General features: G+C 57.8%; 1 protein-coding gene across 1 annotated transcript in view; it reads right to left on the bottom strand.

Moving 5' to 3' along the window:
- Positions 1 to 3,651: 3,651 nt before the first annotated feature.
- The window catches only part of SMPD4 (sphingomyelin phosphodiesterase 4, neutral membrane (neutral sphingomyelinase-3)), a 31,072-nt gene continuing 19,151 nt past the window's right edge, over positions 3,652 to 15,572 (bottom strand). The window contains 11 exon segments of the mRNA XM_011970259.1: positions 3,652 to 4,628; positions 4,899 to 5,400; positions 5,558 to 5,686; positions 5,834 to 5,965; positions 6,237 to 6,470; positions 6,832 to 7,037; positions 7,642 to 7,805; positions 8,570 to 8,670; positions 9,128 to 9,218; positions 9,796 to 9,941; positions 13,716 to 13,802. Of these exon segments, the coding sequence (XP_011825649.1) occupies positions 5,071 to 5,400; positions 5,558 to 5,686; positions 5,834 to 5,965; positions 6,237 to 6,470; positions 6,832 to 7,037; positions 7,642 to 7,805; positions 8,570 to 8,670; positions 9,128 to 9,218; positions 9,796 to 9,941; positions 13,716 to 13,802 (1,620 nt within the window). The 3' untranslated portion in view covers positions 3,652 to 4,628; positions 4,899 to 5,070.

The raw sequence follows: 15,572 nt of genomic DNA, 5'->3' as shown, positions 1-15,572 counted from the left end.
CCCAGGCTGGAGTGCAGTGGCCGGATCTCAGCTCACTGCAAGCTCCGCCTCCCGGGTTCACGCTATTCTCCTGCCTCAGCCTCCCGAGTAGCTGGGACTACAGGCGTCTGCCACAACACCTGGCTAATTTTTTGTATTTTTAGTAGAGACGGGGTTCCACCATGTTAGCCAGGATGGTCTCGATCTCCTGACCTCGTGACCCGCCCGTCTCAGCCTCCCAAAGTGCTGGGATTACAGGCTTGAGCCACCGCGCCCGGCCTTTGTCTGCATTTTCACAATCAAAAGCAACCATCATCAATCAGAGCACAGATCCCCAGGATTTGGAGGATGGGACTCTTATTGCCCGCTCTGGTTCCTGCAAGCTACAGGGAAGCTGCTCCAGTAATGCATGCATGGCTGCTTGCACCACCAACTTAAATGCTAATTTCTTCTGAAAACACCCTTCCAGACCTGCCAGGAAATACTGTGTAACCAGATATGTGTGCATCCAGTGGCCCAGACAAGTTGACATACAGAATTAACCATCACAAGTCCACCCCTTGTCAACCTGAGACCCATACACATCTCCTTAAACCCTACTTAGGCTCCAAATAAACACAGTAACCAAGTGTTATTGTCTTAGCAGTGGAAGGTGTCCGAATTAATGGTGTTAGCAGTGGAAGGTGTCCAAGTTGCTGGCAGCGAATCCGATGGGTCTTCAGCAATGACAGTTCTTGGCTCCTCAGAAGAAGGAATTCGACTGAGGGGCATAAGGCAGAAAAAGAGACCGAAGCAAGTTTCAGAGCAGGAGTGGAAGTGTATTTTAAAAGGCTTTAAAACAGCAAAGAAAGGAAAGTACGCTTGGAAGAGACCTAAGTGGGCACATGAAGGTCAAGTGTTTAACCTTGATCCTAGGACCTTCTAGACTGGCCCCTTTCCCGTGACCCTTCTCTTAGGGTGGGCTGTCCGTATGTATAGTGCCCTCCTTACCCCTGGGAGGTGAGCGCTCGCAGTGTGTTTAGGAAACTGTATGCATGCCATCTGAGGGTTTTGGGTGGGGTGCCCCCAGAAGGTCATACTCCACCACTTTGTCTCCTAATGCACATGCCTGGGAAGTTGCTTCTCCCTCGAATCTGCATTCAATTAACCCTTTAGTGAAATAGGTGTGGCCCATCAGGAAGTGGCCTCTCCCTGGCACCAGCTGCCAATTATCACTTTTATTTTTTATTTATTTTTTAGAAGGAGTCTCTGCCACCCAGGCTGGAGTACAGTGGTGCAATCTCGGCTCACTGCAACCTCTGCATCCCAGGTTCAAGCGATTCTCCTGCCTCAGCCTCCCAAGTAACTGAGATTAGAGGTATGCGCCACACTAGCTAATTTTTGTATTTTTAGTAGAGATGGGATTTCACCATGTTGGCCAGGCTGGTCTCGAACTCTTGACGTCAAGTGATCCTCCTGCCTCAGCCTCCTAAAGTGCTGGGATTACAGGCGTGAGCCACTGCACCTGGCCAAAAGTAGGAATTCTTGACTGGGAAATAATTTGGTATGTTTTGGCACCTTGTGACTTGAGAAAATTATGTTAGGAATTCTGGTTTGGGGAGTCAAGGGAAGCTAGCTTAGTTTTTACAGTGAAGGCTACATGAGACTCCTCTCTCCAGTGTGGTGGCTCGCACCTGTAACCCCAGCACTTCAGGATGCAGAGGCGGTCCATCACTTGAGCCCAGGAGTTCAAGACCAGCCTGGCAACACAGTGAGACCCCACCTCTACAAAAAAATTTAAAAATTAGCAGGGTGTGGTGGCGCACGCCTGTAGTCCTGGCTACTTAGGATGCTGAGGCAGAAGGACTGCGTAAGCCCAGGAGTTGCAGGCTGCAGTGAGCCGTGACGGTGCGGTGCACTCCAGCCTGGGCAATATAGCAAGACTTTGTCTCCAAAAGAGTTCTCGGCCGGGCACGGTGGCTCACGCCTGCAATCCCAGCACTTTGGGAGGCCGAGGCGGGTGGATCACGAGGTCAGGAGATTGAGACCATCCTGGCTAACACGGTGAAACCCCGTCTCTACTAAAAATACAAAACACTTTGGGAGGCCGAGGCGGGTGGATCACGAGGTCAGGAGATTGAGACCATCCTGGCTAACACGGTGAAACCCCGTCTCTACTAAAAATACAAAAAACTAGCTGGGCATGGTGGCGGGCGCCTGTAGTCCCAGCTACTCGGGAGGCTGAGGCAGGAGAATGGCGGGAACCCGGGAGGCGGAGCTTGCAGTGAGCTGAGATCCGGCCACAGCACTCCAGCCTGGGTGACAGAGTGAGATACTCAGTTAAAAAAAAAAAAAAAAAGAAGAGTTCTCTCTCATTTATATTGGAAATGTCAGGGTTATTGGTGAGAGCTGGCCTTTAGGGGATCTAACTTGCTCTTGGATGTCCAAGGGGAAAGGTATAGATTTCTCCTGACTGCACAGGGCCTCTGCGTGTGAGTTGCTTGCACAATCAGAATCTGACTTACCTCAGATCACAGGGGCGCTGGCATATCCTAGAGGTATAATGTGTTGGTCGTGCAAGGGAGTGGGCCATGAATGGGCTCCAGGGAACAGCACTGCCTCGGGGCAAGGAGGACAATGCGGATGTGCAGGGGGCAGGGGTGATGTCAGGACAGCCTGAAGCTGTGCCGCCAGAGGCTCCAGGCCACTTGGTCAGAGAAGCATCTGGATTTGGCCTGTTAGCAGAGGAGTGTGGCCCAATGGCAAAAAGTCCTAGGAGCTGAGGCGGCGGCGGCAGTGGCAGTTAGGGCAGACCACTCTGGAGGCATCCAGGGGTGCAGACGAGAATGTGCAGGCGCTCCTGCCTCCAGCCTGGCATCCCTCCTCCTTGTGCCCCAGACAGAACTGCTTCCCAAGTTGCTCCAACTACAGGCCTTCCCTGGAAGTCCCCAAGTGCCTCCTGGCCGGGCCCCCCCAACTGCATTTTGCTTCTGCTCTCGTCCCAGCAGTCCCATTTTCTCGAGTGAAAGCTCTCGGCAAAATTTAAATCCCAATTTATTGGCGAGGTCCCTACCCCCCACCTGGAAGTGGCTGGAACCTAGTTGCCTGCTGCTGTCCTCGCTCCCCAGGCAGGAGCCACTGAGCACCAGCTGGCTTTGTGGCCATCACTGTCCAGGTCCCAGCCACCAAGACCCTGCCCCCTCTCAGCTTTGCTGTTCTTGGTTCTCAATACGTTTTTGTCTGCACCCCCGCTCCTGGCCAGACAGTTCAGCCCCCAGCAACTCCCGCAATCCTCGGAGCTTCTGGAAGCCATAGACATGGCAGCACACGTTCCTGGAGGTCAGCTTTTGAGAACAGGGTCTCACTCCGTCACCCAGGCTGGAGGATAGTGGCGTGATGAAGGCTCACTGCAGCCTTCACCTCCTGGGTCCTGACGATCCTCCAAACTCGGTGTCCCGAGTAGCTGGGACCACACATGTGAGCCACCATGCCTAACTTTTTGAATCTTTTGTAAAGACGGGGCAAAGCCACTGTGCCTCTGAGAGAGGAAAGAACAGGAAGCCAGAGGCCCAGGCCTGTGGACACTGCAGGGAGGGGCCGACAGGGTGCCCAGCAGTTGTGTCTGCAGCCCCCGTGTGCTCAGGGACTCTGCACAGGTGAAGCTCCTGGAGACTGAGCTGAGGTGCCAGAAGACTCAGAAGCAAGGACAGGTTTATTCAGATCCATGGTCGAGTTACAAGCTTGATTTTTGGTCACAGGCCCTAAAATGCCATTATTCTCAGTTTACATCAAAATACAAAGCCCAACATTTACAATTTGAAAAACATTAAAGCAAACCCCCAAACTCCCACAGCAAAAACAAAGGCTTGGTTTGGAAATCGCCACTGAGATGCTGTTGTCCCTGGCGTGTCATCTGTGGGGTGAAGGAAGGTGAAGACCCCGTGCTGGTTTCTGTCAGAGAATCTGCAGTTGTCGTCATTTTGAATACTTAAGTACCATCAAATGGCTGCCATGTCTTTGAGCACTTGATGCTAGTGAAGCGACAATGCTTCTGACCATCTTTGGCTGCAGAGCAGAAACTGGCAGACTCCGACCCCATGGACCCAGCAGTGTCTGCAACACCTGAGGACCAGCACCCATCTGTGACAAGGCACAGGGGTCCATGATGTTGGCCACTGCTCTGGGCGATGTGCTCGACGGCTTGGGGTCTGCGGTGAAGCACCTGGGCTCTGGGAGGGTCTTAGGCTCCTGAAACATGGAATTCTACGGCCCAGTCTTGGAACAGCTGGGAGAACATGAAGAATGCCCCTCACAGTGAAGAATCAGAGGAGAGCCACTCTCAATAGTTTTCTCACGACTCTAGAAACTTTGATTCTTCCCTGGAGTGGAGGCTGAGCCACCGTCCTGGTCCCACACAGGGAGAGGAGGTGCCACAACCCACTCTGCCCACCTCAAGGCCAGCCAGTCGGGAGGCCAGGCCAGGCGGCTGTTGGCAGGCTGGCTCCCAAGCTTAGCGGCAGAGTACCCAAATGGGCGCTGGAAAAAGGCCCCAAGAGCTGGCTGGGCAGAGTCCTTGGCGGAGGGAGGGAGGGGCCGGCGCCGAGCTCTGCGCTGTCACAGAACGTGGTTGTTAAGGCCTGGTAGCCACTCCTTTGCCGGGCCCCGCCTGCCTTCCCTTTTTTTTTTTTTTTTTTGAGACGGAGTCTCGCTCTGTCGCCCAGGCTGGAGTGCTGTGGCCGGATCTCAGCTCACTGCAAGCTCCGCCTCCCGGGTTCCCGCCATTCTCCTGCCTCAGCCTCCCGAGTAGCTGGGACTACAGGCGCCGGCCATCTCGCCCGGCTAGTTTTTTGTATTTTTTAGTAGAGACGGGGTTTCACCGTGTTCGCCAGGATGGTCTTGATCTCCTGACCTTGTGATCCGCCCGTCTCGGCCTCCCCTGCCTTCCCTTCTTGGTTGCGTTTCCTCCAGATGCCTCTGCGGCTGCAGGAACCCTGCTCCAGAAGCCCGAGGATGACCGTGGTCCCTCCTGGAGGGGCTTCCCAGGTCCTCTCAGGCCCAAGGTGGGGCTGTGTGGCAAATCCCCCCAGCCTGCTCTGAAGGCAGCTGACACCCTCAGGGCTGGTGCAGCTTCCCCCGCTCGGTCAGCAAGGTCATGGCAGAGGCGTAGAGGACATAGCCCAGGGTGAGCAGCAGCGTGCATGGGAGGGGCCCGACGCAGAACAGAGAGGCCACCAAGAAGGCCAGCAGCAGCGAGACCAGCGTCCGGTAACTGCCCAGGAAGCGCAGGCTGAGCCTGGGGCCACGGGTGTGGCCAGCCACCTGCCTCCGCACCACGGGGCTCAGCAGGTGCCTGCTAGCCAGCCCGGGTTCTGTGAGGTGGTAGCGACAGAAGCTGCCGAGGAAGTCATCCCGGGAACACAGAGCCGCCATCTGTCCTGCAAACTGAAGCACAGACAGAGGCATGGGGTGTGGGATGGTGGCACCACAGGCCTCAGGACAGCAGTGCCCCACCCCCACCAGCCAGCCTGGGACTGCACCCGGGGCAGGAGCATCCAGAACCCTCTCTGAAGAGGCCAGGCCGGTCCTCCTGCCCACTCACTCTGCGGTTGATGGCAGACGACAGCCTGAAGAGCGTACGGACCAAGCTGGCGATCTCATAGCTGCGGATGGGCTGCAGCTCTGGGTCCCCCTGGTACTCAATTTCAAACCTTCGCAGCCCATTGATGATCTAGAAAGCCAGGCCATAGCGACGGGTCAGAAAACACAGCCCCACATACAACTCAGAGGAGCCTGATGGTCTCTGCTCACGAGGGAGGAGGGAGCTAGGGATGGGGCAGGGCCCAGCCCGTGCTCCTCTGAGACACGGGCCTCTCACCTGGTACCGCCCCAGGGGCGTGAGGATGAGTCCGTCCTCACCCACAATGCAGTCGGGAAGCTGCTTTTTTCCGTTCTCATCCTGGGTGGTGCCCAAGGCGAGCGTGAACTGCCTGAGCTGTGCTTCACTGAGCTGCCAGAGAGAAGTGCCTCTGCCCTCAGCGTCAAGATGAAGGGAGGGGACCAGTCTTCACCCCACCAGCCTACAACAGTGCCAACAAGGGGACCCAGATATGACGCTCGAGGTGTGGGCCTGCCTCCCACAACACTGGGTCCGTATGTGTGGGGCCTGGGACTGGTGTGTGGGGCCTGGGACTGGTACATGGCTGAGCACAGGCTACGTGAAGTGGATCTTTCGGGGAAGGGGACGCTGATGGCCGTGGGGCAGGTCCCATAGGTCCTACCCGGAATATCTGACGCAGGTACTCCAGGGCCTTCTCCAGATATTCATCTGTCTTCCGGACGCTGTCTTGCCCCATCTCGTCTAGATCGTTGGCTGGGTAGGAGCCGTTGGTGTCCATGGAGCTAAAGCCCAGCCATGAGAGGAAGGAGTGGCCAGCCGGGCTCTCCGCACACTGGTCTGAGATGGACTTGGCTGTGTGTTTGGCCTGTGTGATGAGCTGAGCAAGGCGTAAGACCTGCAAGGGAGGTGCGGGCAGGTCACCAGGTCACCAGCAGGACAGGCCTGTGCTGCCACCCAGACAGGCTGGCCGGGAGCCCCAAGAGCAATGCACAGCCAGACTGCTGAGCGTCGGGAGGAGCAGCTTCCGCCAGAGGACTTTTAAAGACTAAAGGATGATCATCTAAATTTGAAATTTCCCAACAAACACTGCCTTCGTTATCAGGAAAAACTGAGACTTTACTAAAATGGGGGAAGGAGATGTGGTGACAAATCTACACCCAGCCTCCCTCCTTCCTGCCGGATCACAGCCCTTGCCCGGCTCTTCTCAGCCCCGTGGCTCCAGGGGCCCTAAGGACAGGCACCGCCGGCCCACTCACCAGGGTGCGGGCTTCGGGCCCAAACATCGGGGTGTACTTGCAGTCCTGGCCCTCCAGGCTGTAGACGTGGTTCTTCACCTTGAAGGAGGCATCAGTGACTGCTGGTGGCCAGGGTGACAGGAAACTCCCAGTGAATGTGGGGGCCGTGAAGAGTCGGTGCTGGCGGTGGGAGATGACCAGCTCTGGCTCCAGGAATAGCTGCTCACCTAGAAGGCAGGAGACGGTCGAACCTGGCACCCACTTCCCGGAGGCAGAGTACCTGACTTAGAATTCTGGGGTGCCTCCGAGGTGTCTGGGGAGCCGTGACCCAGGGGTGTCCTCTGAGGCCCTGCCTGGCAGCATCTCCCACACAGTAGGTGGCTGAGGAGGGCAGGTGGGGGAGCTGGTGGCTCACAGAGCCCCCAGCAGTGTCTGCAGGAGGTAAACAACAGCAGGAGGAACAGAAACCAATGCCCAACCCAGCCAGGATGAATGCACGGCAGAGTCCAGGCTCACCTCCTCAAGTGGCCACCACGAGTCACCCGGGAGAAACAGCGGGGCCACGGGGCTGCAGCTTGGACCATGCAGTCCCCCTCTATGGGCACACCTGCCATCCTCTCCGCGAGTGCCTGGTGGCTGCAGGGCAGGCAGGATCCAGCCGGTTTCAGACTTCACCATACAGATGTGTCCCAGGAGTCTCCACAGCACCCTTTGCTAGGGCCCACTCTGGGCATGTGGGTCCCTCTTAAAGACCGGTCGCCTCCAGCTAAGGGCCTGGCCCTGGTCTGGCTTGGTCGACGTTTACCCGGCTGGCCCAGGCTGATGACTTACCTTTCTGAATCATCTCAGCCAGGTTGGGCTGGGCAAAGACTTTGGCCACTCGGAACACCATGAGCGCGTGCTTGGGGCTGACCAGGTCTGTGCGGAGTGCGCGGTTCAGGAAGCCCACAAACAACTTGGTGTACATCAGTAGGTTCTCCTGGACAAAGGGCGCCCTGGGGACCGAGGTGGCAGGTCAGGGCCAGTCTTCCAACTGGAGGCGGGGGCTGTGCTGGTCTATGTCCTTAATGCCCTTGCTTACCCTTGGGCTTTCAGACTCTCCCTGGCCAAGGTGACAAGCTGTCACAGATGACAACTCGGGGGGCATGGGCAGGCAGGGAGGGCAGGACAGAGGCAGGTAAGACCCAGGCCCTCTGAGGACACCACATCCTTAGCAAGGCTGAGGCCCCTTTCCAAGTGAACGGAGGCCACCATGGCAGAGGCCGGCCCAAAGCCTGAGGGGGCTGAGGGAGGATCCCCCAGAGGGTCCAAAGGGGAAGGCCTTGGGTGAGGGGAGGGGTCAGTGCCATGCGAGGTGCCACAGAAGCCTGGGGGTCTGCTGTAAGAATCAAGCAGGGGATGGGGGAAGGCGGCCTCCCTCATTCCCTGCTTGATCACCACTGCTCTGCTCTGTGCTGATGAGAGTCAAGGGATAGTTTGGGGATGGCTGAACACTCGTCTGGGACAGAAGGGAGAGGGGACAGGGCAGGATGGGTCACCCACCGCTTCCATAAGAAACCAATTCTAGGGCCTGGCAAAGTTGAGTCTAGGAAGGGCTGGTCTGTGCTCCAGTCGGCAGGGGCTGGGAGAGGACCGTAGGCGGCCACGGGGGCCAGGGCCAGGCTGACCCCAGCACAGGCCTCTGGCCTGGCCTCCACCCACCGGAGCCATATCCACCTAGGGGAGCCAGTGCATGTCTGTGAAAGGGGCTGAGGCTCACCATTTCTCCGACACACACCGGGGCTGGGAGTCGCTGCCCGGAGCCTGCTTGTCAGGTGCATACCGCCATGGCTGCAGGTAGCTCAGCCACATCTCTAGGACCTGTGGGGGAGGTGTGTGCTGAGGGCTCAGTGGCTGGGGGCCGAATCCTCTGGTGACGTGGAGCCCAGGTCCCAGGCGGCAGCTGGGTGGGACTGGCTCTTCCCACGTCGCCCAGAGGGCGCAGGAGAGACGTACACAGCCCTGTGGGGTTTGGCTCTCTTGCTGGTCCTCCAGAAGCCAGGGTCATAGGTGGGCTTTTCCCAGCACAGGGGGCACAGTGCGCCCTGGTCAGGTAAGGGTAGGAACCTGCCCTGCACCAGACAGGTGGGACAGGGCAGGGCTTTCCTGAGGGTTGGATTTGGAAACAAACAGAAAGAACAATGCGGCCCTCCAAGACCCCCTCCTTGCCAAGGCCTCTGTGAAAACACTTGCTCTCCTCCTTCAACTGCCCCAGAGGACCTCCCACCTCAGGGCACACAGAGGACACAGGCACATGTGTGACGGGGCCAACACTCACAGCTCTGAACGATGCGTCCAGGGGCCAGTGGCCAAAGCAATGCTGCAGGAATAGGTAGAGTTTCTGCTGGACGAACCTTGGGACAGCGGCCCTGCAGGGGATTGGGAGGGTCACCTGCTGCTTGCCCAGTAAGGAGGCCCTGCTCACAGGTGAGCCCGCGGCTCCCATCAGTGAGGGTCGGCTCTGCCGGGGGAGAGCACTGGGCACCTCCAGGAGGTTCAGCCCCATTCTTCAGAGGAAGAAACCAAGGTTCAGAGAGTTTAGGGAACATCCCAAGGACACACAGCACACAGGCGGCCAAGTCAGTGCCGCTCCCGCACACACCTCACCTCAGTCCCATACAAACAGCCCACTCTGCTGGCCCTGATGGGCCTGGCAGTCAGGGCTGCCCCAGCTCTTCTCCTGACAGGGTGGAAGAAGATTAGATGTAAGAGATGGAAGCACAATGGGGCCTCTCCGGCCAGTCTGGAGAGAGAGGCTCTGGGAGCCAACTAGGTGGGGAGAGAAGGCACCTGCCTAGGCCTGGAGAAACCTCACGTGCTCTGTGAGCGGAAAGGGACTCCCCTCACCCTGCCCTCCATGCCCTGGGGACAGGCTGCTGTGGGCGACACCTTAGGAAGGGAAAGCGGGGGAGACAGCAGTGGTGGGAAGCCGCAAGGGACATCTACCGTTTGAACTCCTCCAGGGGACTGGTGGCGTGGGAGTGGGCAGACGGCGAAGCCTGCTCTGGCTTCAGGCTGTTGGCAAAAGCGTGCAGGTGCTTCAGCAGCAGGCGCACCACCAACACATGCTCCTCAGTAGGCGTGAACGACTCCTAGGTGGAGAATGAGGGTGAGGGCCTGGGAAGGAGCGCGGCACCCACAGCACTAGGCTTCCAGGTCTGACCACATCCCGCCCTGAGCCAGCTGCTCTGCTTCCCCACAGGAGGCACGAGCCAGGCTGGGAGTGGGGCCACTCCCTGGGGCACCACTGTGCCTGGCACCCAGCAGACGTGCCTTACACTGCTTGGTCTGAACGCCGACCAGCTTGTGGTAGGGAAGTGCTTGGCCCAGCGCCCACAAAGCCCACCCTGGGGAGGCCTCACTAAGACAGACACATCTGCAGAGGGCCCCTCAGCCCTGCTTCTGCACCGCTGCAAGCCCGCAGTGGGTGGCACAGGCTGTGCCCTTGGGCACTGGTGCCTGTCTTGATCCTTAGGGCAGGAGAGAGCCAGCATCACCCCAAGCTCTGGATCCAGGGTCTCCCACCAGCCTCCCAAGTGTGTGCAGAAAGCACGTGGAACCCAGCTGTGGTGCCTCAGACCTGTAATTCCAGCACTTTGGGAGGCAGAGGCAGAAAGATCACTAAGAAGTTAGAGATTAGCCTAGACGACACAGGGAGACCAGGTCTCTACGAAAAATTTTAAAAAGTTAGCTGGGTGTGGTGGTGCACACCTATAGTCCTAACGACTCAGGAGGCTAGGGTGGGAGGATCACTTGAGCCCAAGGGTTTGAGGCTGCAGTGAGCTAGGATCGTGCCACTACACTCCAGCCTGGGTGACAAAGTAAGACCTTGGTCAAAAATAAGAACCCCATGGCTTCGCTTTCCTCCCCAAATCCTTCCACCTGCTCATCCTGGACACAGCCAGATGAGAACTCGGCCCAGCAGAAGCCCTGGGCGTCAATTCCTCTGTTGCCCAGGGACCTGTGGTCAGGAAAACCCCAAGACAAAAGCAGAGTCAGGGATATTAGGCCAGACTTTTTTTTTTCCTGAGACAAGGTCTCCCTCTGTCGCCCAGGCTGGAGCACAGCGGCACTATCTCGGCTCACTGAAACCTCCGCATCCAGGTTCAAGCGATTCTCCTGACTCAGCCTCCCAAGTAGCTGGGACTACAAGTGTGTGCCACCATGCCCAGCTAATTTTTACTTTTAGTAGAGACGAGATTTCACCATGTTGGCCAGACCTCAGGTCTCCCAAAGTGCTGGGATTACAGGCATGAGCCACTGTGCCCAGCCTAGGCCAAACTTTGATTTGTAACATACAAGCAGGATCCTGGAGATCTAGCTGGAGAGGAAATCTTTTTGGTGGCCATGTGCTTCCTCCGGTTGCTTAGCATTGGGAGGGCAGGTGGGAGCATCAAGAGTTGACGAGGGCAAGGGAGTTAGGGTGCTGAGGGCAGGGCCCTGAGTCTGAGTGGACATGCTCGTTTGTCCCCCAGCCCTTTGGGCCTTCATACATCTGTGCTGGTGCAGGGCCCAGCCTCCGGGTATATCCTGGGATGCTGCAGACCCCGCACGGGCCACTGCCCATATCGCTGCCCACTCGAGTCTCCCCGTCAGAAAACTGTCCCCACAGGTCCAGGTGACACGCCCCAGAGATCAGTGGCTGAGTCTGAAGATGGAGCTACAGGGTGGGAGGCATTTTCTTCTTTTTTTGAGACAGGGTCTCACTCTGTCACCCATGCTGGAGTGTAGTGTCGTGATCTCGGCTCACTGCAGCCTCTGCCTCCAGGGCTCAAGGGATCCTCCCACCTCAGCCTCCCGGGTAGCTGGGAACACAGGCACACACCACCACACCAGGCTAATTTTTGTATTTCTTTGTAGAGACAGGGGTCTCGCCATGTTGCCCAGGCTGGTCTCAAACTCCTGAGTTCAAGCAATCAGCCTGCCTCAACCTCCCAAAGTGCTGGGATTACAAGTGTGAGCCATCGCGGCTGGCTATTTTCCTCTACTATCTGTATCGTTAAGTCTTTGGGCAATGAATTTGCATTGTTTTGGAAGAAAGGGCCAGGTGCAGTGACTCACGCCTATAATCCCAACACTCTGGGAGGCCAAGGCAGGCAGATTACTTGAGGTCGGGAGTTTGAGACCAGCCTGGCCAACATGGTAGAACTATGTCTCTACTAAAAATACAAAAATTAGCCGGGTGGGTGGCACGTGCCTGTAATCCCAGCTACTCAAGAGGCTGAGACAGGATAATTACTTGAATCTGGGAGGTGGAGATTGCAGTGAGTCAAGACCATGCCACTGCACTCCAGCCTGGGCAACAGAGCGAGACACCATCTCAAAAAGAAAAAAAAGACAAGACGGAAGGAGAAAAGTATGAGACATGATACCTGTACCTATACTGCCCAACTAGAAGAGCACCAGTGGGTGGGACGTTAGACCAGGGTCTTTCTCTTCCTCCAATCTCACCCCAGGCCCTCCCTCCAACCCTGGCCTAGGATCGTGAGCCCTAACATCCTCCCTGCGGCTCAGGGGAGGGGACGACCTCCACATGGGAACTGGAAAACTGCCTTCCCCTGCTGGTGCACTTGCCCCACCTCACCCGGTCCTTCCGAAGGGTCAGAGGGCCCACTGTCCGCCCCTAACCCCCGGCAGTCACCTGGAACCCTCTCAGGCTATTTTCCCACAGGTGTGCTGAGCCAAACTCCTCCCTCAGCTCGGCACCCCTCCTGGGCCATGTTCCCACATGGAGTCCCTGGCCACAGCCACACCTGCTTGCTTCTTAGGGATGTGTTCCCCAAAGACCCACATTTCCCACTGGGCTGAGACTCACAGCACCTCAGCTCACCCCACCTAGGTCTCGCTGGTCACCCCTCCCACCATGGGGTTTACCAGGTGCTTTCTGGACACTGCCCTCCCTCCCTGGCCCAAGCCCTCTCAGGTCCCTCCGCTCCTCTGGAGTGGCTCCTGCGGTATGAGGTGCCCCCGTGTGCTGTGGCCACCAGCCCAGCCCAACGGCGCTCAGGGGCCAACACGTTTTCTCATCTTGTGCTCTAATTCCTGTTCAGTCATGCGTGCTCCTTCCCAGGTGAGCGGGACAGATCACTGGCTGTGAGCAAAGCCTGTCTCCTCTGGCTCTCACAGATTCCTCTGTCATCCCTGAAGTCCCCTACAAGTCTGAACTCTGCTTCACTGACCTCAAATCCATCCACACACTTGTCATTTCTGCCTAGGCAGCTACAACCTCTATGAGGTCACCACCCACTTTAATCCGCCTCTGGAGGTGTGTATGAGTGGCCAGGGCTCCCCAGGTGACGGCCGGGTCCTGGCTGGACTGTCAAGGACGGACAGCTTCTGTGGGCTATAGGGTCAAGCCCTAGGTCCTTCCCACCCCCGCCTCACATGCAGGCTCTGGGTCGTAGCACCTCCAGGCTGGGTGACAGTTCTAAACAAGGTAGAACCCACACCACTGGTAAGTCCCAGGCCTCTGTGTCTTCAGCTCCTTCCTGAGCACCAGACCCTACAGAGTGCAGTGAACCAGGCCACTGCTGAGGCCTGAGGACTCCAGTGTTTCAAAGCAGGGCCAAGCACGGGGCCTCCAACACCGGAGAGCTTGTGACACCTCCACTGGCTGGGAGCCTGGACAGCCAGGGCCACATGCCTTGTTCTGCCACACAGCCACCAGTCCCACCCCCAACCAAGCTAGACTACAAAGCCAGGGGCCAGGCCAGACTGGAGGCTGACCCCTGCCTCCCCCAGACACAGGGGCTTCGCTCTGCTTGGAACTAGCCTCTGAGTCACCAGCGGCCGGCCCCGGCGGCCCCTGGCTTTGCCAGGCATGGACATGCACTATGGGCAGGGGAAGGGAACGAATGAGCCAGTACTTGGTAGGCGTGGAGGGCCTGGAGGCTGGGTTGGGCGGGGCTGTAGAGGGCGCTGGAGACACTGAGTCGGTAGTGCAGAACCTCCAGCTGAGACAAGGAACAGAGAGATGCCGGAAGAGGCAGAAGAGCAGAGGACAAGAGGAGGGGGTGGGGAAGGGGAGAGAGAGGACCAGACACGGGAGGGGGAAGCGGAGAGAGAAAGAAAGCAATGAGAATAAGCCCAGGAGTGAGGAGAAAAAAACAAAAACAAAAGCACGGTCAGTGACAATCCAAACAATTGCAGTCCCAGCAGCCGCGGGCCAGCGCAACACCCCCCTCTGAAGCCAGGCCAGGGCTGTGGCCACACTCTCCTCAGCTCTGGAGGCCCGGGCAGATGGACCCTCCAGGTCACCTGGTGGCCCCTCAATACTGCTGGGGCCTAAAGGCCTCTCTAGCTCATCGGAAGGGCCCAACTCACTGCCCTTCAGGATGGGACCCATTCTCCCCAGTGACTCTGAGGTCACTCTGTGTGGCACGTGCACACCAGAGCCCTCCAAGAGCCCAGGGCCCTCGCTGGGACATGCTGCCCGTCACTGAGACCTCAAGATCCCGAGGCTCAGAAAAACCAGCGGAGCATGTTCCAGGAGGAGGACTCTGCCCAGAAAAGACACGTGGAATTGACTGGATTCCCCTGGGTTGTCTTAAGAAATTTACCAAATTGGTGTAAGACATGATCAATTCCTATGTGTTTAAAACTCAATCAGTGTCCCCTCCACGTGGCTCTCTGAGAACTGAGGGCGAAGACAGTTCCCCAAGGGTAGCACAGAGACGAGGAGCACAGGCTCAGGCCACCAGGCAGTACGGAGGTCAGCTAAGGGGGTGTGCACATCAGCTCTGACTCCTGGAGGCAGCCCCTCCTACCTCACCAGAAACTTCCACCCTCCAGACACAGTGGGTTCCCAAGGGTGGGAGCCCCCGAGGATCTGGCCACAGCCACACACACCCAGAGGCAGCAGGAACCTGAGGCTGAGCTGGTTCCTAGCCAGGACCCTCCAACCTACTGTGCCGCAGCACCACGGCCTGCCGAAGCACCCCTTCAGCCCAGTGCAGCCAGAGCCAGCCTGGTGCACATCCTGCCTTGCCAGCAGCATGCCTCCTGCCCAAGCAGCGCACCCACGGGGCTCCACAAAGGAGAGATCAGAACACTTGCCAGTCGCCATGACACGCAGAGCAGGGAGCGAAGGAGCAGGGCAGGGAGGTGTTGCCCTCCACAGCCTTCCCCTGTGCCAGACCTGGGGCTCAGGGAGGAATCAGACATACAGTTCCCCAGTGTGGCTCTGCCCTTGCTTGCAGGAACACAGTGGCCTGCAGCGCCATGGCCATCCTTACTGCCCACAGGGCCACTGGGGAGCAAGCACGCATCCTGGACTCAACCAGAGTGAGGAGGATGACCCTAGGAGCCTCACTTCCTGCATCTGAAAATAAGGGCTAGTGGGGACAGGCAGGGATTTCTGCACAGCAGTACGTGTAGCACAGGCCTGGGCAAGTGGCAAGAAGCCTTGGGGGACACAGACCTCCATAGCCGCCTTTCTCTGGCTCCCACCCACCAAGTTTTCTTGCGTTTTGTGTTTTGCCTGAACTGGAAGAGGTGAAGAGTGGAGCATCCCTGGGGACTTGGTCCGGCCACTGCAAGGTATTCTGAGCAGGGCCCACCCACCCCAAGGTCTGGCCAAGAGGAAGCGAAAGTGGGGAAGAAGGGAACTGCACCCCCTGCCCTCCACACGGACAGCCCCCTGCCCTTCCTCTGGCACGTGAGGACACAGAATCCTCACAGGTGACAGCCCAGAAGAGTCTTTCTGGCTGACTCTGGGAAGTAGG

This window comes from Mandrillus leucophaeus, unplaced genomic scaffold (assembly GCF_000951045.1).
Source record: "Mandrillus leucophaeus isolate KB7577 unplaced genomic scaffold, Mleu.le_1.0 Scaffold939, whole genome shotgun sequence".
NCBI lineage: Eukaryota > Metazoa > Chordata > Mammalia > Primates > Cercopithecidae > Mandrillus > Mandrillus leucophaeus.
This window is presented reverse-complemented; position numbering and strand designations above follow the sequence as displayed.